At 41.8% G+C, this 22037-nt stretch overlaps 1 protein-coding gene across 1 annotated transcript in view; it reads left to right on the top strand.

Moving 5' to 3' along the window:
* The first annotated feature begins 16994 nt into the window (after positions 1-16994).
* GLG1 (golgi glycoprotein 1) overlaps positions 16995-22037 on the top strand; it is a 66777-nt gene continuing 61734 nt past the window's right edge. The window contains exon 1 of the mRNA XM_009325364.1: positions 16995-17075. Coding sequence (XP_009323639.1) covers positions 16995-17075 — 81 coding nt within the window. The remainder of the gene's footprint in view (positions 17076-22037) is intronic.

Here is a 22037-nt window from a genome sequence, read left to right as displayed (position 1 = left end):
CCTCTCTCCTGCCGGCGCCCCTCTTTATTTGCACCTCCGGGCTCTGCGCTGCCGCCCTAGCAGCGCCCTGCTGGGAGGGAGAGGTCTGGGCGGGATGGCTTTGTTTTGCCTTTGGTGCCTTCCAGAGTTACTCGCTTTCAGGGCCTGGGGAGCGTGCTGCCCGCCTAGCGCTGAGGAAAAAGGTGCCTTGCTGGTAGCGGCGGTGACCCGAGAAGGGGTTTTCTTCAGGTTCCGATTCCCACCTTCGTGTAAAGCTCAGCCGCAGAGGTGGTTGGTTTCCAAGTGCTTGCCTGTGCGTGTATGAAACTGGATTTACAGCCTTTAGACCTGGCTTAGTTTATGCGGGGAGGTTGGCTGGGCGATCTGCGTTGTCCCCAGACGTCTGTCGTGAGTGGCTTAAGTCTAACTCCAGAAAAAACTGACTTGCCACCTCAGAGTCTTTTCTAGCCCCGTCTTTTCATTCATTCCGTGGTGGTTCTTGCTCAGCTTGACGAAGCCTTTGGGGGAGGCGTCCTTGGTGAGCTGTTTTGGTGTTGAGGTGTGTTTAGTTCTTGGCTTCTCTGCTGTGAGGTCCGGGAATGTCAGGCTGGGTCAGTTTTAACGGTGTTTTATCAAGTGGAAATGCAGTCAGGAAAAGCCTGCGCTCGTTTCTTGTCTGCTATTGCAGAGACAGCAGATGGCAGTGACTTAATGGTTACTCTCATCAAGGGGAGTCTTGAACCGATAACTGTCAGGGATGATTTCCTGGCTTAAAATCCAAAAATAATTTCGATTTTTTTTGTCTAGCTTCATGTTTTAATTTGGGACAGGTAGTTTAGTAAGACACTCGTGGCAGACTTTTTTAAATGAGTCCTGATGCAACGTCTGTCACAGTTCTAAAATGCTCTGATACTTGCTTTATGAATAACTTGTCGCTTACAGTTTCTTCCACCTGTCTGGGACCTTTTGGGACCCCCTGTTAGGGAGGCACCGTCTCTGAGGCCATCTCAGAAGCTGTGCTTACGGGCGGTGGCTCGCAAGCTACCAGCCTGCCAAAAAGGCAAGTGCTTGTTGTTCCTTTCTTTACAGTTGTGTGGCCCCTCCCTTCTCTTTTCACAGTTCCAGTGCTTACTGGTTTTCTGCCATTTTAGTGAGGTGGACCTTTTTATCGTCTAGTTTATCGGCTTTCTGCTGGACTAGTTTTGTCATTTTACTGAGTTAAACACAGAGGGGGGTGAGTGCAGGGCTAGGGCACAGGGGTGTGCAGGGAGAAGCAACAGATGAAGGGATGCTTCGCATCATGCTTTATTTTCAGCCAGTACAAGCCCTTATGTTGGTTCTGCGTATCTCATGAGAATTCCACTGTCTTTTGAATGTCGTGTCTTGCTTGTGGTTTTCCTGTTCGCCTTTTAAAGTCTGCCTTGATGTCAGTAGTTTGCTGGCTGTTGGTCTTGTCTAGCTGTAATGCTGTCTGATATCCAGTGCCGAAGGTGAATCTTCCTGGGACATGCCAGGCATCGATAGGACATCTTGGGGTCGTTTTGGATTGAGTTGTCTCTCTGAAGGTGCCCGTCTGCAGCCTTATCCTTATTTGTCTGTCAGCCTGTGAAGACCACTGTCAGCTGGTCTTAGACTCACAGTCTGCCTGCTGTAACGCAGATGTGATGGGCTGTATCCTGGTATAAAAATGACTTCCCAGAGCGCTGCTCTGAGAAGTGAATTAAAATAACTGACTCCTGTGTATCCCCACTGTTTAACTCTTGATATTTAGACTCTGAGTAGAAGTAATGAGTTGTAAACATTGGGTGGCGCATTGGGTGATAGGGAACGGGGTCAGATGTCTCAGATGTTTCCTTTGCATTGGAGGTGACAGCAGAGGAAATAATAGACATATGAGCTGTTACTGTTGTTGATTAACTTTTATTTTTGACCCTAGAGCATCTGACAGCTTTTTTGGACGATACCAGAAAAGTGACAATTGCATTTTAAAATGGGTGGGGAACTAGTCTAAGTCATACAAGCCCACTTAAAAAAAGTCAGGCTATAGTAAATGGAAGATTTGGGGGAGTTGCTGTGTGTGTGGTGACGTCAGTGAGGACAGTATTTGGACACTGCTTCGCTACAAGTAGCAAGTAAGATTTTTAGATGGAGTTTTTTCCATAGGTGCTTAAGATGATCTTACTTTTCTCATAAGAAATGTTCCTCTAAAGTGGAGGAACTTTCAGTTTGCAACTGGGGCTGTTACTGTTATTATACTGATTATCCGTTGATTTTTCTTCTTTGTGTGATACAGAAAAGTTAGGATGCTTTTAAATTTGAATAACCAGGGGAAACAACTGCTTGAAACCTTCCTTTTGAGTCCATAAAGTATAGAGAAAAGAAGTGTTGTGCTTTTTTGTTAGCCAGTGTGAATGCGATCGCATTGTTTCAGTATCTGCTGATTTGTTAGTGTGGGTGTCTTTAGAGTAAGTCCTCCCTTGCTTTTGCTAGGTAGTTCTCCTGAATCTAAAGAAACAGGAGTGTCAAGCCTGTGGTTGATGGGTACAGGAGCCTACCTTGTAGGGCGAATGTTGAGAGAAGCTGTTTAACGCAAATATTGAGTAAAGAATAATTTGAAACAAAAGAAAACAGTAAAAAAACCTACAAAACAAACACCAAACAAAAACCAAACCCCCAAATCATAAATTTTAAAGTTTTGGTTTTGAGAGGTTGCTTCTAGACTGTCAAAGTAAAGTATTATCAACACAGGTATTTAAGCACTGCATATTTTTAGAATTCTTTTAAAAAAAAAAGTCAGACCCCCAGACTGATATCAAATACTTTACCACTGATTTTCCAGCAAGTCAATGAAATGCTTAATTGACCTAGTGCAGAGTCCACTTCTGCAGGTGCAGAACTCTTCTGCGTTTCAGGTTGTTCAACTGTTTGAAAGATAGAAATCAAGGGACAATCATGCTTTTCTGCTTTCCTTCTATAGTAGAAGAAAGGGAGGGATGCTCCTCAATCGGAGGAGGTAGTGGTCAGAGCTAGTCAGCTTAAATATCTTTGACTATAATCAGAAAATAGGATCAGACGCATGTTTTAGTGCATTTTCCAGGCGAATTAATTTCCTTCTAGTTAAAATTATTTGTGCACTGGATATATTACTCTTTTGAGTCACTTAAATTTTGTCATCAATGTTTTAATTGTTATCCAAATAACTTTATGCCAAGACATAAAAAGAGTGTAACGGGGTGGCGTATACTTCTGTTTTTCAAAAATGTGTTTTAAAAGTGCTTTTTTCTGAAGCGATTCGGGTTGCTAGCCTGTTTCTAGAGAGACTTCAGAGCTTGCCTTTCACTCAACATAGACTGCAGCCTTTAAACCGTTTTTTATGGGCTGCCTATTAAACTAATTTTCATGGTGGTTATAGTATAAATAAACCCATGAAATATTAATATATTTGCTAGGTAAATTTTGCATGATTAATGATGATTTAGCATTTAAAGCATGACTGAGTTGTTGAATTTGAGGTAGGAAACATTGGCAGGTATGAAAATATCTTAACCGGTGTAGCTCTTTTATCTGGCTTATTAGTGGAGCCTAATTTTACTGTTAAAACATACCTTAGATCTGATTAATCGGTGAAGTAACTTAATGTCATAATTGTTGAGCTTTACTTGCATCGCGCCTGTAAAGATTATGCAATATTTAAAGCATTATATCCATCTATATAACGTTAATGCTTTTTTTTTTGCATTTTTTCTAAGATCAAATGGTTGTGGTTAAGTTGGGATTAGAGATCAAAGTTTTGGCCTCCCGCTACTTTCTTCATCCTGAATGGTTCCATTTCTTTGGTAGCACCTTTACGGCGGGGACAGCATAATTGAGCCTGAATGCTCTGCTTTCTGGAAAAAATAAGGCTCTCTTAACGTTGAGGATTGCCTTAAGAACAAAACAAGTTAATCTTAAAGCTGTGTATTTTAAGAATAGTATTTTTCCTGTTATTTGAGATGCATAGTCAGTGTAAAAGGCCAGAAAATTAATTTGATGTGACTTACAGAGTAGGAAGCATGTAACGTTTGGGTTGGGAACTGGCACGTTTCTTCTGTATAAATGTTTTATTCTTGCTCTGTATGTACCTGAGCTCCTTAAGTGTACTGATAAAATAGTGCCAGTCAAATTACTTAAGTTTTAAAATTATAGATGAAAAAGAGAAGCCAGACAGTAATGCGCGTTTGGAGTCTTCATCTCTTTTGGTAATACTGTAGTTGTAGGAAAAGTCGTGTGTGCTCAGTCCCTGTGCTTGTTCTCTAGCTTTTCTACTTTCTTGGTAAAGGGATTGGAAATGTGAAGGCTTCCCTGAAGCTTTTTGGTTGCATTGAGGTGGATAAGCATGATCTGTCACGGTAGCTTGATTCCCCCCACCCCCCCCCTTTTATCTCCATAATTTGTTGTGTTGAAGGGCAAAGATTTTGTTTTGACTCAGCATGTGACATTATCTCATATTTGAGCACGTACTCATGTTATTTCTGTCTCTCACAGCTTTCCCATGCACAAGTGGAGGCTGGCATTTAAAGTACCTTTTTTGAGCTGTCTGGGCTGTGGCAGCAAATGACTGTTTACCTGGCCAGAGCTGTAAGTAATTGAGGGCTGTGGATTAAACATAGCACGGGGGTGGGCTAGTTTTTAGGAAATGCAAATAATGAAGGCACTGTTTACTGAGTTGGCCATCTCCTTCAGTGCTTATAGTTTGCTTTTGTCCCACAAAACCTCCAGGCATTCTCCCTGGCTTTCAGGTGAGCTGTTTTGAATGGGAACTGCCAGTTTCTCAGGGTGGTAAGTACATACTTGTGGGATGGAGGCTGTTCTGGTTCTCTCATCATTACTATTGCAAAGGAGTAGGCAGTTAGTATTCCGGTGATGCTCTTGCAGTGCCTACAGCATTATCATCTGGTTCAGATAACAACAGGCAAAGGGATTTTTTTTTTTTTAAAGGCAATGCTCAGAAACCTGGAAAATGTACCTTAAGCCTTGCCAAGGGCTTTGCTTACACTTTCCCTTTTTTGTAAGGGATATTGACCTGGTGATGATTCAAAGCCACCTGTACAGGGCACGGGAGTTTAAAAACTCTTACATCCTTAAGAAAAAAAGAAAAAGGAGAATTCTTACCCGTAGCTGAAGTTGAGCTAACTTCAAGTAAAAATGTATTGCAATTTTAAGAGATTGAGTTAATTATTGGGCTGTAACTGGATGCTAGACTCTGTATGAGTTGAAGCCTGTGCATCTGTACTAGAAATTTCCAGATACCATTCTGTCTCAAACTGAATTTAATGAAGAATTTACAGTGATTTGTGGCAGATGCAAATTAACTTGAATGGTCAAGACTGGTCCCTTCTTCTTCTAAAATTCATAAAATGGAAGATGGATCTGTCAAAGTGCATGGAGGGGAATGGTTGGACCTAGGAGGAAGGAATTGAGACGATCAAGTTTGAAAAAAAAACCCATGAGCAACAACAAAAGAAAATGATGGGAGACAAGGCTGGAACGCTCTCTGAAGCTTTGGCTTGGCTTCTTAACAGAGATTAGCCACATTTTTGGTCTGAAGTTCTTGTTTCTCCTTGTGTTCAGCTAGCATAAGCCAAATTTCCTCCTGGCTTTTGTAGTTAAGTCTTAAAGTAAAATTCTAAATACACTTTAAAAGTCTGATTTGTGTTTGGGTTACTTACTTTGGCATCAGCCTTTGGCTTCATCTCAGGATGTAGCAATATTTAAAACTACCCTTTTCATCTTACTAAAGCCATGTGTGAGCTGACTAGAGGGTAAGATGGTCTTGGTCCTGGACTAGTCTTTTGAACAGAGCATTAAGCACAGGTTCTTAGTTCTCCATATCTTTCGCGATCTTAACAGTCGCTGCACTTCTTATCTGAGAGAGTTATTTTTGTGGGTTTTCTGGGGGGTGGGTTGTTTGGTTTTTGGTTTTTTTTTTTAGTTTTGTGCTGTTCTTGGCAGGCTGATATTTGTGGTAGCTGTTTGTGCATCAGTTTGGCCTGGGATGTTTGGCTTAATAAAAGGGATTATCTTACAAGTCTGCTTCCTCTAGCGAGCTGGCGCTGCTGGCCTGCTGCAGCTCTGAATACCAAGGAGAAAAGGGACGGAAATACAAGGGGAGAAGTAAAGTTTGATGCAGGCTGCGCAGTCTGAGCTTGGCTCAGGATGAACTGAGAAAGCTGTGTTATGCAGAGGTCCGGTTACAGGGAGGTGATTTACTGAGCCAAATAGCTGAATATATTGAAAAGCAAAGACTTGGTCGGCTGTGGCAGTAGACAGGTACAGCTAGATTGTGTTTTCCCTGCTTGCATCCCCTCCTCCCTCGTACTGGAGGAAAGGAGAGCTCTCTAGCTCTTGGTGTTGCCTTGGGTTGTCACGGTTGGAACGGAATGATTTCAGGAAAGATTATTCTAGGCAAGCTATGTGCTGTCTTTATTTTCTAGTATAGAGGTAATGTCTAGATATTCTTTACAGTGTAACTTTCCTGCATGCAAGGACCACTTTCTCGGTGGGCTCTGCTTGATTTGGTCTTTGGAAAATGTACGCTCACTTTGGAAAAAGCTTTGCAATTATTCTTCCTAATAACAGACCCCAAAGAATTGGATGAATAAAAGGTCTAAGTAATTGCCTTTTTATTTGAAATCTTGCCTCAAAATAGTTTTTTTGATCTTCTGACTAATCTAGTTTTAAGGTCTGTGAAGTTGGTTGCTATGGCACTAAAAAATTTTCAGTTCTGTTAGCTCATAATTTTTTGTCATCGTGGGACACTTTCATTTGCTGGATGTTCAGTTTATCAGCATCCGTAGCAGTGCGTTAGGTGAGGAGCAGAGATCCTCCCTTCCCCAGGTACCAGCTTGTAGCATAATTGCAACCTCTCTTCATCAAGACAGTAGATGAAAACCCATACTGCTCTACTCCTGAGCAGAGGTGGCATTCGTAAAAGCTGTGTCCTGGCACGCTGGTGTCTGAACGTCTGCAGCTCCGAGCTGAGGAATTGCCTTCAGTAGTTAAGAGAGGTGTCTGTTTTCTCCATGCTGTCTTTTTGGGGGTGTAGTGCCTGAGTTTAGTTTATTTTTTTTTCCTTTGGATAAGTGTATCTTGTAGCTCTTACAGCTTTGTAAGCTTAGATGTCATGTGTTTGCATTAGAGTGCATTACTTGGTTGCAACGTCTAAAATTTTGCCTTAACTTAAACTGAACGTTTGATGTCTTTATTATTGTCAGTGCTGTGGCTTAAGACTAATGGGACACATCTAATACGTCTTTTGCCAGGTAATAACATAGTGATAAGTGAACATTAAGCATGCAGGGCAGGAATGTTTGTTTGCTGCGTTTGTTATTATTTGCATCTTTGCCTGAAGCAATGCATAAGAACTGCTGAGGTGACAAAAAGGTAGTATTTAATGTAATACGTATTCATGGTTTCTCTACATGCCTGAAGTATTTTACTCTTTTGCAGTTAGTGGTAGAACTGTGTGCTCTTCTGTGAAAAACTTCTTGTAATTTCCTTATTTGCTTCTAAGGAGTTTTGAGTCTCTTCTAGAGAATGCAGCTGGTTTTGTTGATATAATTAAGTACTTGTATGTAACAGGGTAGGTTAATAACAAATAGCTATTCCAGCCGTGCTGTGCAAAATCATTCAGGCAAATGTGCTGTCTTTTGTTTAAAAAATAATGCCTAGCTTAATCTGGTGGCAAGTTTGCTGTCTAGATCTCTTGAATCTTAATAGGAGGCTCACCAGCCTTCATCATGCTCAGTAGTTTGCTAATTGAGACTTTCTTTTCTGAAGTGTCCTGTTAGCGCAGGATAAAATACTTTCCACCAAGTGAACTGCAGAACAAACTCAGCAGAGCATGCGTTCTTTTAAGTGTTGAAGTAATTGCCCTACAAAAAGTTTTGATAGAACTAAAAAACAAAACAAACTAACCTGCTTGGCTTGTAGACTTTCTGTAACAGTCCGGGCTTGATTTGAGCTGAGTCAACTTTTGTTACACTGTTCTCAGCTGAGTTGAAATAAGATCTGGAAGAAGCTTACAGTAAGCTCTTTCATTATCAAATTGATTTTTTGCTTGTGTCAGTGTCTGTGTGGCCTATCTACATATGTCATAAAATCAGAAAAACTAACCACCTTCAAGTAAAATCACTGCAACACCACAGTTGTCATAATTTACGACATGAATTGTTCACGAGATTGCAATTCTTTAACCATGTTCATGGTGATTTAAACAAATCGATATTAATGTGGTCCTCTTATTGTTGAATTCAGACAGGCTAGTCAGAATCTGGTCTCCATTGACACAAGGTTCTGAGTAAATGCGGGGTGGAGAGAACTGTTGGCCATGAGTTTTATTTGTCAAACATTTTATATTGCTATTCACATATGACATTGTGTTGACCCTGCTGCTTTTTTGATTGTTACTTTTGAACTGATGCTACGAGCACTGTATTTTTGGTGTTCCAATATTTGAGACACGTGAGGGGTGAGATGCTGGGTCTCTCACCGTAACACAGCTATCCAAATTCACGATGGCATCTATCTGATCTTACTGAAGTCTGTAGAGTCGACTCTGCGTAAGCAACAAGTATGCTGATGCAGTCTTTCTTGCTCCCCGTCTTCAGACGAGAGTCTGCTTTTCAGTAACGTACATACGTTGCAGGTGGCGTCATTAAAGAAGTGTGGAAAAGTCTGCGTGTTATAGTTGGCAACTGGAACGGCGTTCTTAATGAGTAGTGTAGAACAACATACAGGAAAATCTTTTTAGTCAGCGTGGAACTTGGAGAAACTCGGTGTGCTGTAAAGTGTGGTTTGAATGGGAGATTTCTTACGGCAGCCTTAATGATGCATTTTTTCCTGTTTAAAACAGTGAGATGAAGTTTCTGCTGAATCCCTGCCTGAAAAGCAGACGTACCAGGTCAATGCTTACTGGAGGGAAGTACAGGTTAGGAAATGCTTAACGGCGGTCGCTGCTGGAAAACAGAGAGCTGTTTGAGTCGCTATCTGCAGCAGAAGTCAAAGATTTTGTGAATGTAGTAACATCGCTTACTTTTTTTAACTGAAGGCTTCCAGGCAGCGATCAGCAGCCATCTTCACTTATTTTGTTTCTGATTAGTCGTATGAAGCAACATTATATTTTAAAGCCGAAAAAGAAAAAGCTGAAACACTAGTTTATGGTGTAAGTCTTCCCTGTATTTTTATTAAACTGAGTAGTGGAACGGGACTCCCGTGGCGAATGCTTGTCCTCTCTCTAGGAATCCCAATGGTAACAGATAACAGCGTCATCTGGGAAGGTGTGGTGCTAGGGAACATGCTTTTCCCTCAACTGAATCACAGCTCTAAAGGTGTATGCTCATTCTAATGTTATTGTTAATAGCCTTAACTAGAAGTATATGTGCAAAATAGTAGTTGTAGGAGGGATGTGATTCTGCACTTTCCTCGCAGAACACAAACAAAGCCTTGCTGTGTTTCATATTTTTGTTTCATGACGCTTTACCTGTGCTGTAGCAGGCACCGAACATACGGTGAACCATCACTGATAATACTCTCATCTCACGCTGCTGCTATGTCTGCAGCCAATAGGGCAGACTTCCCTGGAATAATGCAGCGTTTGTTCTAGCTCAGGTACTCGGCGGTGTGGCTTAAGCTTGTCCACATCAAACCCCTTTCATGTGCTCTGAGGCTACATTGGCTTCCTTTCTATGAGCAGCTCACTGGTAAGGCCTACACAAAGGGAAAAGCGTGCAACAAGCCACAAACTACAGGGTTTTTTGTTTCCCTCCCCTCCTCCAGGCATTTGTGAACTCTTTCAGCCTCCTGTTGTATAGAACCATAGTCTAAACTACTTCTGCTAGGGAAGGTGCTGATGGAATTGAAATTCTTCTCTTTGTATGTCAGCTCTTCCCAAAGTAATTTCCCCAAATATTTTCCTCCCTTGAGACATTACAGTGAAATCCATCATGACTTTGTGATGCCCTCAAATATTAATAAATGTTGTCTTCTAATGTCTGTTTTACTCACTAGGGTTCACAGTATCTTAAACTTCGAATACTTGCAAAAGGCATTTTCTGAAAACTTTCTAAGAATGCTGGAGAGCTGAGGTAGGGACACAGTTGGGAGGAGTATTGAACCTGGATTTCTCTGTTGTGGAGTTAAAAGAGAAGGTGAGAATCAGTGCTCCAGTCACTTTACCTTCTGATTGTTGGCTCATCACAGATGTATTATCCAGTGTGTTGTCTGAAGTGGCTTAGGGCCAATGGAACTGGGCAAAAACCTTCCTGTGGCTTAAGAGTGGTACATCGTGAATAACTTTTGATAACATGGCAGCATGTTGTTGCCATCTTAAGAGTGATCTTTGGTCTGTTGGGAGATGGAGTTCGATCTCTGACTGTAATCACTTCTGCGTTACCTAGTGGGACCACTGATTTGGAATTGGGATTCTGTTTTGGAGGTCAAAGTTTTGGCTTGGGAAAAAAAAAAAAAAGCCCCTCTGTGAGCTTAATGTTGAGCCATTCAAGCAGGACGGTAAAAAAGGAAGATGTTAAGAGCAAGGTAACAGAGTAGCTTATAGACTGTTAGATACTAAAATGTTTGAAAACCTCTGTATATCTTAAACTTGAGGCAATAAAGTTTTTAAAGCAGAGTATTATTTCATATACCTTGATTCTGATCTTAAATTGGGCCAGCAGAGTCTTTCCCAACTGAAGTTTTGTTCTCAGGAACCATTTAAAATAAACTTGTGGAGGCTGGCTGATACTACAGTTCACTACCTTGGGAACCGTGTCGCTGAAAGTACTTCTGAACAACCCTTTGGGGGTTTGGCATGGTTTTCTGTAAGTTGTTTGTATGTTGCATGCTTTTCGTATCATTAAAAGCCATAAAATAAGGTGAATCAAGAGGTCATCTTTGAAAGGTATCTAAAATAATGCCTCAGAGCTCTCAAAACATTGCACATGAGTAAAATTTGGGCAGCGCGAGTACAGTGCTGTTTGCTTCCGTATTTGTTTTGTTTTGCCCTCTGGAAGAAGTTCATCAGTTTGGGTCCTGTCCCTTGGTAGCACTATTTTGGGTATGTTTTACCACGTGATCAGGTGTGAATCCAGGACTTCAGTAGTGAGATTCCTTCTGCGTTTGCTGGTGAATCTGAAACCATATGGACAGGTGAGCCACTTGAGTTGTCAGTGGATCAGCATTTTTATAGGAAGAGATCGGGGTAGGTGGAGAATTGCACAGCACAGCCACTTTCCCAGTCATGAAACCACCTGGAAACGAAGGGAAGGATGACGCTGTCAGGGTTATTCTCCTCGCTGCTTCTAGAAGCTGATGTGCAGGAGCTGAGAGGATCCAGTCTCAGGCAGGCAGTGCTCTTTGCTGCTGTTTCCCAGCTGGGACTCCTACTTCTCATGGGATACTAGAGCAGTAGGCTTGTGTGGAGCATCTGGACATGTAGCTGTCATTAATAGTCAAAGTGGACACTCTTCTTGTTTGTTTGGATTTTTTTTTTTAACATGGAATTTTTCTGTCCCTTAGTATTCAAATGTCAAACCAAAGCTATGCTAGCCAAATCATCTTAAATAAGTCTTTGCAGGGCAAGGTACAGGAACTATTATTCTAGCTTGCTCTTGTGTGGAAAGTACTTATTTTCCTAGAAATAGACTGTAATATTCCATGATACTGATAAAATCACAAAATTGGCCTGATGACAGTGAATACAGGAGCTGGAAAGAATGATTGATTTCATAGAGAAGCAAACGAGGTTTCTCTTAGAATCTCTTCGTGGATCGCATGACATATTGCTGGGATTTTGACCATGAAGTATTTATCTTGAAGTTCCGAAGTTTTTGGTTGGATGCGATAACAGTAGGAAGATGCTGCCTTTCCCTGGAAGAGGTACATGATCACGTGAATCTTCCAGAATAACAGTGACTTGGAAAGGATAGAAATCCTTTCTATCCTGGTGTTCCAGGTAGCGGTAGTTGTTGGCACCCACCTTAGTAAAGCACATCTTGCATCTTGTTCTGTGGACTGCTGCAGCCCTGGTGCAAGGGGGAGAAGAACTTCCACATCAACTGCCATTCCTGTGGAGTTACCCCAGGGATACGCTCTTAATTTGCAGCCTTCTCTGTTTTTTGTCTTACTGGGTTGCTCACGTTTGTTCTTTCCTGGGTCTGACTGTCCAAGCTGAAAAAGATACTGTAAATCTGACGGGTATCCGAGGTTGATGACCTCTTGGGCTGGACCTGGATGAGAACCTGTGTTATGATCCTGCGTCACTTCGGGAGCTGCAGGTTAAAATAACTCTGCTTTGGTTTCCTCAGCTACAGTACTTGGCAACAGTAGAATAGTATAGAGGCTGAAAGCGTGGGCAAAACAGCGAGCCTGTCTCGGTGCCGTGAGCAGAGGTGAGGGTTTTTTGGTTTTCTTTTGCTTTTCAGCATTACGTGTTCCATAACAGTCAAGCTTTACCTGTATAATCTTGGGAATGAGTAGCATCTCTTAATGGTGAGCAAATTGCATAATTTTTTAAAATTAGTCTCTCATCTGAATGAGACATAGCTATGTTTGTTCTTCCTTACAAAAAAAACCCCGAACATATTTAACATATACTGGCAAGACTTGCTGTATCAAAAGGTAACAGTGCACTGGGCGTAGATCTGAGTTACTTGGTGTTTCACATCCTTTCTGACTGTCTGTTGCTAGCTCTAATCCATGGAAAGTGCTTTGTGAAAAATATGGAAGAATTTCTTTTGCCTGTAGCATCTCAGAGTCTTAAAAATGTTGTGTGGGATTGAAATGTTGCTTCATCCTTCTTCTGGAGCAAATCTGCAACTTGTTTTAGTCCAAAAGGAATTCTAGGACTACAAGAACAGCAGTATGCTATTTCTGTACCAAAATGCCTGAGGTTCTTGTCAAAGAGAAGTGTGATCTGGAGTAGGATATTACTGCCCAGAAGAGCTAATTTGTTCTTAGATTTGATATTCATGTGCCTGGTGAATACTCGGGATTTGATTGCCCTAGGCATTCATCCTTCACGAAAACTGGAACTCCTCCTTTTAATGCGACAGAGACCCTGGCAGCAGCTGTGGAGGAGGGAAGGGGCACCGGGCGACTTGTCCTCACATTCTGTAGACGATGTGTCTTGTGAAGTTTCTCGCACGTGTTTATGAAGTCGCAGATAATCTGCAACAAGCTGTGTATCTGCTTGAGAGTGTAAGAGCCTGAGGTACGTGTGTGATGAATACCGCTCGTGACTTCGGGGATATGGCAGCGCTCCGTCTTACCCTTGGCTCTAAGACTGTGGACGCAGTTGGGTAGTTTTATCAATGAAACTTGCCGCTCGCCATTGAGAAGAAAGTCCTCATTGAGGAAAACAACAGATAAAAGTTATGAAAATAACCCTTGTTCCCTGGAGAGCTGCCGGTGGAGCGGGGAGGGAGGCCTGTTGGCCACACTTGCATTTGAATAATGTGACACAACATAATATGAAACAGTTTAGGATGAAGGGAGCAGGGGGACTGCGCTTCTAGCCCCTCAGGCTTGCTCTGTGTTCAGAGCTTGGTTGCTTGGGTAGGGTGTGTGGGATCCAAATGTGAAATTAAGCTTAATAGCTTTAAATCTTGGCACGTGTCAGGCTTGTCCGAGCTTAAACTAAATTGAGTGCAGGACTAAAATGATGCACGTCGCTTACATGGATGTGTCGTAGTTGACTGCTTGTTACCTATGTGATCAGGGCCTAATTTTTTATAAGGTGTTTGTATTTTTACAAAATGTCCTACTGAACCTAAGCTGAAATTTTCTCTCTGAAATGTTTAACAAATTGTGAGTAATCTGTCGTTGTTTCTGTTTTATTAAAAAAAAAAAAAGACACCCCAGTTGACTTCATTTAGACTGTTTGGACCATTTACTTAGTGTTGAGGTACCCATGTCCAAATGGTGATTTTTAGCGGGTGTTTCAAATAGTTTCTGCTGTAAATTTGGAGCAGTGCTATAGCAGATAAGAGAGGCAGTGGCTCTGTCTGAAATGGCGTGAAGGGGCATGTTAGCCCAATCGACTGAGTAGTGAGGGGAATATATGCTAGAGGTATATCAACAGCTGCAGCTGAATCCCTGCGTGAGGATTCGGGATTTCCCTTTTCCAGTAAGGGGAAACAGCTATAGCTTGGATTTCCTTATTAACAGTCTCTTTCTTCTGTTTATGGAATAAGCTGGCCTGTCTGGTCACTCATTCAGAAGTGTTCCAACATAACGGTTTCTGGACGAGGTGGTCAGCTCTTTTCCCGGGAGTGAATTCTCTGGATAAAACGGTGCGTGTTCAGTATAGCTTTCAAGTACTAGATGCAACTCTGGCACCCTAAGATCTTACTGCAGTTGGTTTGCCTCATTTGTTTCCAAGCTGTTTGATTACAGAGCTTTTCTCTGTTTTAATGCTTGTTTTTGAAGAAGGGATTGTCTCAGGGATGTATTTAGCTAGTTTGGGGGAGGAGTGGATAGCATGTGTTTCAACCGATAGAAAATTTAGTTTCTCCTCTTTAACACTGCACGCCGTGGCATTCACTAATGACAGAATAGTATGGGCTAATTATATGTACATTTATGCTTTTCCTCTCCGAACCAAGCATTTTGTTTATCGTGTGTGAGGGGAAGATGATTAAGAGGTTCTAGCGAACCTTTCCTGGAGGTTTTTTGTGCTTTTACAGGTGCCTTGTTTGTAAGGTCAGCGTTCCCTGGAGGCTTGCATGCCTCTGCTAACCCTTGATATCTAGCTCTTGTCCCACTTTCTATGCTGCCTTTGCGATGCGTTAAAACCTCAGCAGAGTACTTCAAGGAAGAAGTTGAAGTACTTCTCTTTGTCTGAGAAGCCATGTCTCGCTTTATTCTGTCATGCTTTGTGATACTTCTAGGAAGAGTGTTTTTGGGAGAGGCTGAAGTGTGATGGCTTGCTGGCTAGGTAAGGCTGCTTCAGGAGCTTGGCGCTCTGGTTAAGAGTCTCGGAGCTGATGGGATAGAGAGAGATGCTCTAAAAGAGCCTGTTAGCATGAGCATCCATACATAGGGAGGTAAAACTGAGGCATGATCTTATGATTATGCACTGCGTGTTATTAACATAAATCACTGTGATGGGTAATAGTTGGAGGTCTAGGCAATTGATGAAGTGAGCACTGATTTGACTCACAGAAGCAAATTAAATCCAGGAGTAATAAGTATCTAACAGTTGTCTGCTTCACTGCTAAAGGCTGCTGCTCCTGTGGCCAGGGCGGCTGAACAAAACACGGAGCAGTTCTTGTACAGGGAAAATGGGAGCTGGTTTCAGCGTGTTTGGCTGTGAATGGTGGTGCTTGGGCATAGCTTCATGTGTTTCAGTGGTCCCTGCTCCAGACACGCTCATCCTTGGAGAGATTTGGACAGTGTCAGCTCATCCAGGTAAAACCTTGGTGGCTGAAGTTGCAAGTCAAGACCCTTTGGAGGAGCTTGATACTAAAGTCAGGAGGAGAAAATATTTCGGTTCCATGTAATAGAAACAGGGCAAAGACTTGGTGAAGCCTTGACGGGAAAAGATGTCCATGTTATGGGAAACTGGGCTTAAGGGGGTTAAAATTTTGCACCTGTGGCACGTGGCTGTGTAAATGAATTCAGATTATATATCTAGGGATGCTAATGGAAGCATGTTTTAATGAACCCTGGCTAATTACTCTATTAAGTTCCTGATCAATACCCAGGAGACCTCAAACTGCTTGCAGATAGTTTTTTAAAAAACCTGCTCTCTCTCTATATATATATATATTTTAAATCTTCTGCATATAATCAAAACAACTGGAGGCACTTGGTTTGCAGAGTTCTGGTTCACCAGGGCTTTATATATTTGGAGGCTGTCTCTAAATTAAAGCTGAAGACTTAAGCACTTCCAAAAGTATTAATTGTGAATTTTTGATGGGAAGTGCAGATGAATAAATGGGCTTGAGAGAGCAGATAGCAGGAGAGAACATGATTTTTTTGGAATAATTTTTTCTATAAGTGTATTGAAATGTATGGGATGATTAGTTGGGTTACTTTAATGTGGTCTGTTTTTTGCTTTAGGGTTGGAACCTGTTGCACATGCTGGTGTAGACCAGACAAGGCAGATGTGTGTGGTTTTCTAAAAGAAGAAAGAGTTCTCGTAAATACTAGCTGGTGTATGCATGTTCTTAAAGTGACCTATATAAGGACCACCTCTTAGGTTATCTCAGAAACTTGATTTTCCCCAGAGTATTGTGTATGAATTTCAGTGGACTCAACGTTAATATTAAATAAAAATGTCACGCAGGCGGCTTTACCCTTAAGGGATAAAGTACTGTCTTTAAATTGGTTCATATTAAGGAAGCTGGAATATGTTTAGTCTTTTCTCATTGAGCTAATTAGCAAAACTGTGTTGCGTGTTCATGGTTAATACATCACTGTGTGTGTGCAAATGGATAATGAATGCATAACCAAGATTAGGAAAGGTAACCCTTCAGCAAACAGCCTGCAACACCATCTCCTTGAGTTTTGTTTCATGAATTCTTGGCAGTATTCAGCGAGGAATGCCAAGTCTGTCAGACAGATGGCTTTTATTCTTGTGTGTATTCAACCCGTTGCAGCTTCTGGTCTCCGTTGGTAGCAGCACTGATCGTATCAATGGGAAAGTATCTGTGCAGCCTGCTTTGACTTGCATAGCAAGGGAATGACTATGCACACGAAGGCTTTAGGCAGCCTGTCAGATGCATTAATGCTGTACCACTTGAAGGCTTGCCCTCTTCCTATACTTCGGTGGCAAAGGGGTGTAAGAAGCAGCATGTGCCTTGTAAAAAGAAAGTTAGGAGCCTAGTAGCCTCATTAAGGGAATCCCAAGTAGAGCATTCTCTGTATAAATGAACATCAGGTGGTGCTAACTTAAAAACACCCACAAATCCTGAGTTGTAGGTCTTGCTGAAGATTATAAACCCTCACTGACTCCCACTGAAATGATTTAGTGGTTAATGGGCTGGCTGAACAAATCCTTTGCCCGGGAGCTTTTCAGAATTGAAATTGGCAGGCAGTTCGAGGAGCCGGTTCCTGAGGTATGAGCAATCTGCTTAAAAGCTTTTTTTATTAGACCCCAAAAATTTGTTACCTTGGTAGAAGCCTTGAGAGGGATGTTGTCACTCGGAGCCAGAGAAACCAGAGTCCAGCTGGGTCTTGAACTTTGCAAGAGAGAAGTCCCTGGAGCAGGCAGTTAGCAAACAGGGTTAAGAGATTAACGTGGAAATCATGGGACTTTGAGGCAGAATCCAGCTCTTCCCCCTCTTACAGAAAAGCGAACACACCCTTTTCATAAATTTGAGATCCTCCATCCTGTGCTATCTGAAAGCAGCAGTTGTGTGATGTTATGTTAGCATACTGTTTCCTTGAAGTTTTCGGAAAGATCACAAGATTGAAAAATAGCCAACAAACTTTGTTCTCCGTATTCCTTCAGCAGTGAGTGGGAAAGTTGGAATTTTATGCTTTAGTGAAATTGTAGAGTTTGCTTTCCGTATTCTCTTATCTTGTTTAATGTTGTTGCTTTTGTGCCTAACTCTCGTCTGCTTTGTTTTATTGTTGATACAGCTCGTTTAAAAAAAGGAAAAAATCCCTGTTATGTTATCAAGAGATTGTTCAAGCATGACTAGAGATAAAATTAACTAGCAAGTCAGTGCTGTGTGCTCAGAGGAGTGGCTTCAGATGATGGCTCGCATTCCCGTACTAAAAATGACCTTAGGCAGTGATATAAAAAGACAGGGGTGGGCAAGGGGTACCAACTGGAGTGAAACTGTTCATCCAGTGGTGGATATAAAAGGACAAGATCTAACCTTAACAGCGGGTCAGTGGAAGACGGCTTTTTTTCATATACAGAAGTCTAACAAATAATTATTTGATAATTATTACTCTTCAGTGCTTTCCGTGCTCATACAAGGCATAGCCGAACTGGCTCATGGCTTTTAGAGAGTCTTTACTGAACAGCTTCAGTAAATGATTGTAATCGCAGTGATTCTTTCCTGCAATCTTGCAGTTAGTCTCTGGCAAGAAGGTGGGGATCAAATACAGACGGGGTTTCCAACCGCTGGGCTTACTGATTATTTTTTTTGTTAATACCCTTTTCACCTAGGTTCTCCTGGCTGTGCTAAAGGAAAAGAAACTGCTGTACAGCTGTGGATCGTATCAAAGACTTCAAATATACTGGCAAATCTTTTGAGAATAGGCAAACGAGTTCTGTAGTTCTCCTGCAGTGAATTCCTAGGGCAGGTCCCATGTACTGGCTGGAGGATTTTCTCCCTGTGTAATTTGGTGTCTGCTTGGATTTCCAAGGGCAGAGCTGTGCTGGTGAGAAATCGTGTCTGGTTGATGTCATCCTAAGAAACATGTAGGAAAGGCCATAGCCATTCAGACTTCCTAGGAGCAAAAGTGGAGTTAACACAGTAACAGTACTGGGTTTTCATCCTTTACTGCTTAATTTTTTGTAGTTCCCTGGCTAATGACATAGTTGAGGAAAACTTAAAATTCAATCTCTTAGGTACTTGAAACAAACATTTTTTTTTTTAATGGGTCAGATACTGGCAGTTGCGTTCATTGATGTAAGTATTATTGAAGAGGCAACACAGCTGGTGGTCCACAGCTTGGTATATTGATGGTTGTGTTCAGAAATCTGCTTAATTCTGTGTTAAAATGGGATGTCTGGATGTGTAACTGTATGCAGACTCCTTTGCAGGCTGTCTGCAAGTAGTTCAAAAGCTGTTGCTTCTTAAAAATCAAAGAGAACCTTGCAGCCAGCTGAGCTGATGTAAAATCCTTTTCTTGATCTCACAGAAGCTTTACGTTCTCCTGCAAGGATATCCTGGAGCACATCTTTGGAGCTTTAGTTCATTCAAGTAGAATGTGTTTATGTGAAATGCTTTCTTTGCTGTTGCTGGTTTACGAGGAGCCTCCTGTGCCACAGCTTGTTGCTGTGTGCTTAGTTAGGCCAGCTGAGTTGCTTGCAGGGCTGAGCTGTGAACTGAATTACTGATTGAGCTGGACGTTGTGGTGTAGACCCAAACCTTTGATCAACCATTAACTTGAGTGGTGCAGCTCCTCAAGCAGTTGCATTTGAGATGGCGTTCAGGGTGCCAGCGTGAACAAAGAGCTGGAGATTGATAGGGGATGTGGAGCAGGGTGGATCTTTAAAAGCCCAGTTCGAACTGCCAGTTCCAGGCAGTTGAAGTTCCAGCAGGGTGGATCCTCAAGACCAGTTTGGTCTCCACAGTGGCAGGCAAGATCTAGCAAGTCCCACAGGCAGAACAGTAAACACGGTCAAGGAGCTGGTCAAGACTTCTTAAACAAGTCTGTCTCACTTAAGAGCGCTTGTTAAAGCCTGAAAGGTGTACATGAAGCTTGACATCTGGAAGTCTTAAATCAAGTCCATTGCCTATGACTTTGCAATAACAACAGAAAATTGAAAATACAATGTAGTGTTAAACTGAGGTATAGCCTTGTAACAGCATTGCTCTCTGTTTTCAAACCGTGCAGTTATTGTCTAATAACTTCAAGTGATCAGTCTTGGAGGTTCTGGAGAAAATGCAGTGAATTCTCAAAAGTTGAGGTGAGTCTCATGTATGAGAAACAGCAGCAATAATTCAGTTTTATTAGACTTGGCAACATAAGACCCCTAAAACTAAGCTGAAGGGGCATTTGATTTAAGCATAATACTCTAAGTATTAGTGTATAAAAGAAGGTTCAAAGAGAAAGGATGCTACAGAGAGTATTTCCAGGTAGTTAAAATGTCCATAACACCTTCTTTCCTCGCCGCCTCCTCTCTTCTTAATCCTGCCATTGCCAGTGAATGTGACCAGCGAGCGGAACTGGATGAACATGCAGACTTGAGCGCTGCACAAATTTAACCGGTCACTAAGCTTTCCCTCTGGCATAGTTTACCTATGCTTTCCTTTCAGACTTAATTCTGTTTAATTTTGTACCGTGGTAAAAGGAGACTCTCTGGTTAGACTCATTTGCCATTGTTTTCTCTAGCATTGCTCAGACTTGCTTGTTTGTTTTGCAAGTCTCAAAAGATGTCTGATCTTAAAGCAGTTTTAGTGATCTGAGATATGCATGTATTGAAATGGATGCTCTCGGTCAACAAAAGGAGCACCTTGATTTACAGTGAACTTTTGGGTGGCTCACAGGCAGATGGAAGTGTGCTTAAAAGGGATATAGACTTCATAGAAATGCTTTGCTGTCCTTTCTAGTCAATACAGAAAGGTTGTTCTGGCACAATTTTCTGGTGACCTGTTTCTAATTAATGTGCAAATTAACTGCTTGGTGCTGGAGATCAGGATTGCAAATACTAAGTGCTAATATGTGTTAGGTTGGGAAATCCCCAGCATCTGTTAAAGCTCCAGCACTGTCTACCTTGTGTTTGCTGCTGCCTGCGAAGTGGTTCCCTCTGGAGGAAGAGCTACTGCAGCCTGCTATCAAATGGCTCCTTTGTTTCACTTCAAAGAGAACAGTTTTTGGTTTTGTGATGTTGATGCTTGTTGCCCCTCGTAGGGAGTCATCTGAGTGCATTTACAGCCTGGTTCACCAAAACTGGCTGTCGTGAAAATGGGCAAGATGAGCTTCTTCACGAAACACTGCAATTCCTCTAGGGAAATATGTGAAATAACTTCTTCATACTAGTGTTACAAATGCGAACTAAATGAAGAAATTGGCATATTCATTAATGCTTGTCATCACTTAAAATTTAGTTTTTCATTAAATGCTGCTGTACAATTTATATTTAGAAAACGGCTTTGATCAACAGGTAGAGATGATTAATTTAGTAAAGCTCTGGTCAAAAAGCGAGGTTGTACCTTTGTCCTTGAGGCATCTGCTTATTTTGGTGTCACAGAACATCTTATCTTTCCTCTTCAGTGTTTTTGTGCCAACATTCCCTATTACCAATGATTGTAACAGCTGATATAGTAACACATTTTGGCACAAGCTGTATAAGGTACAAGAAAACCCGACTTGATTTTTCGGATCGCAGTTTGTTTCTAGTGCTGGCAATTAAGAGAAATATCTTTTGTGCAAACTGAGCAAATTTGAAATGGAAAAAATGAAGCAAATAAGTGCTCAAAAGCCCTTTTCTTCTCCAAAATGCAACTAAGACTTAAGCTTTGTGAGAGAGTTATGTTGAAACATCGAGCTGTCAACAAAATTGGGTCTGTTTCAAAGCAGAGGAAAAATGACTTTTAGTTGTGTAAGTCGGTTCAAAGAGTTAATAACCAAATGGTTTGGTTGCAGACGGAGTCCCACAAGCTGGCTCCAGCGAAGACGGTGGGAGCCTGTGTGGTCAGTCCTAAACGGCACTCAACTGCACCAGCAAAGGGGGCTGGAGGTGAATCTGCCTGAAATTTTGTGCTAACTAGGTTGGGGCAGTGCAATAACAAAATTAGTTTTGTAAAAAAATTGTAGCTCAAATTAGCATGGAGGCTGTTAGTGAGCCTAATTAAAAGGAAAGACTTCTGAAAAACCACCATGAAGGACTCTTAAATTCAGAGGTGTTCTTGTGTAGACTGTACTTCCTTTTTTTCAGAAGATACTGTAAATGTCTTAGAAGAATTAAAGCATTTCAGCAAACCGCCTGTCAGCACTTTACATTACGGTGCTGCTGTGTAAAGCCTGAATGCTGCGCACCTTTCCTGGCTCTCCTGTCTTTACAGTGTAAAGCTTCACTTTGCTAATCCTACTTCCACCAAAACTTTAAATAGAAGATGAGGAAGAAGGATCAAGTCTTCAGTTTGCATAATTGATGGATTAACTCCAATTTGCTTATCTCAAAGGGCAGTAAGAACTGGCTTCTAGCAGTGAGCCCCACCTGCGTTGGTAAGATCTCGCTTGTTCTGACAAGGTTTCCCGCTGCACAGCAGAGTCGTTGAAGGAGGCAGTCTTCCAGAAATGTGTGGGAAACTACCTGGGTGTTTTAGAGGGCGTCTTACTGCAAAAAGTCAGCAAACTTAGTGCCAAGTCTGTGCAATTGTCTGCCCTGGTTT

Source organism: Pygoscelis adeliae, unplaced genomic scaffold (assembly GCF_000699105.1).
Source record: "Pygoscelis adeliae isolate BGI_AS28 unplaced genomic scaffold, ASM69910v1 Scaffold326, whole genome shotgun sequence".
NCBI classification, from domain to species: domain Eukaryota; kingdom Metazoa; phylum Chordata; class Aves; order Sphenisciformes; family Spheniscidae; genus Pygoscelis; species Pygoscelis adeliae.
The sequence above is the reverse complement of the archived record's forward strand: the minus strand, read 5'-3'. Positions and strand labels throughout refer to the sequence as shown.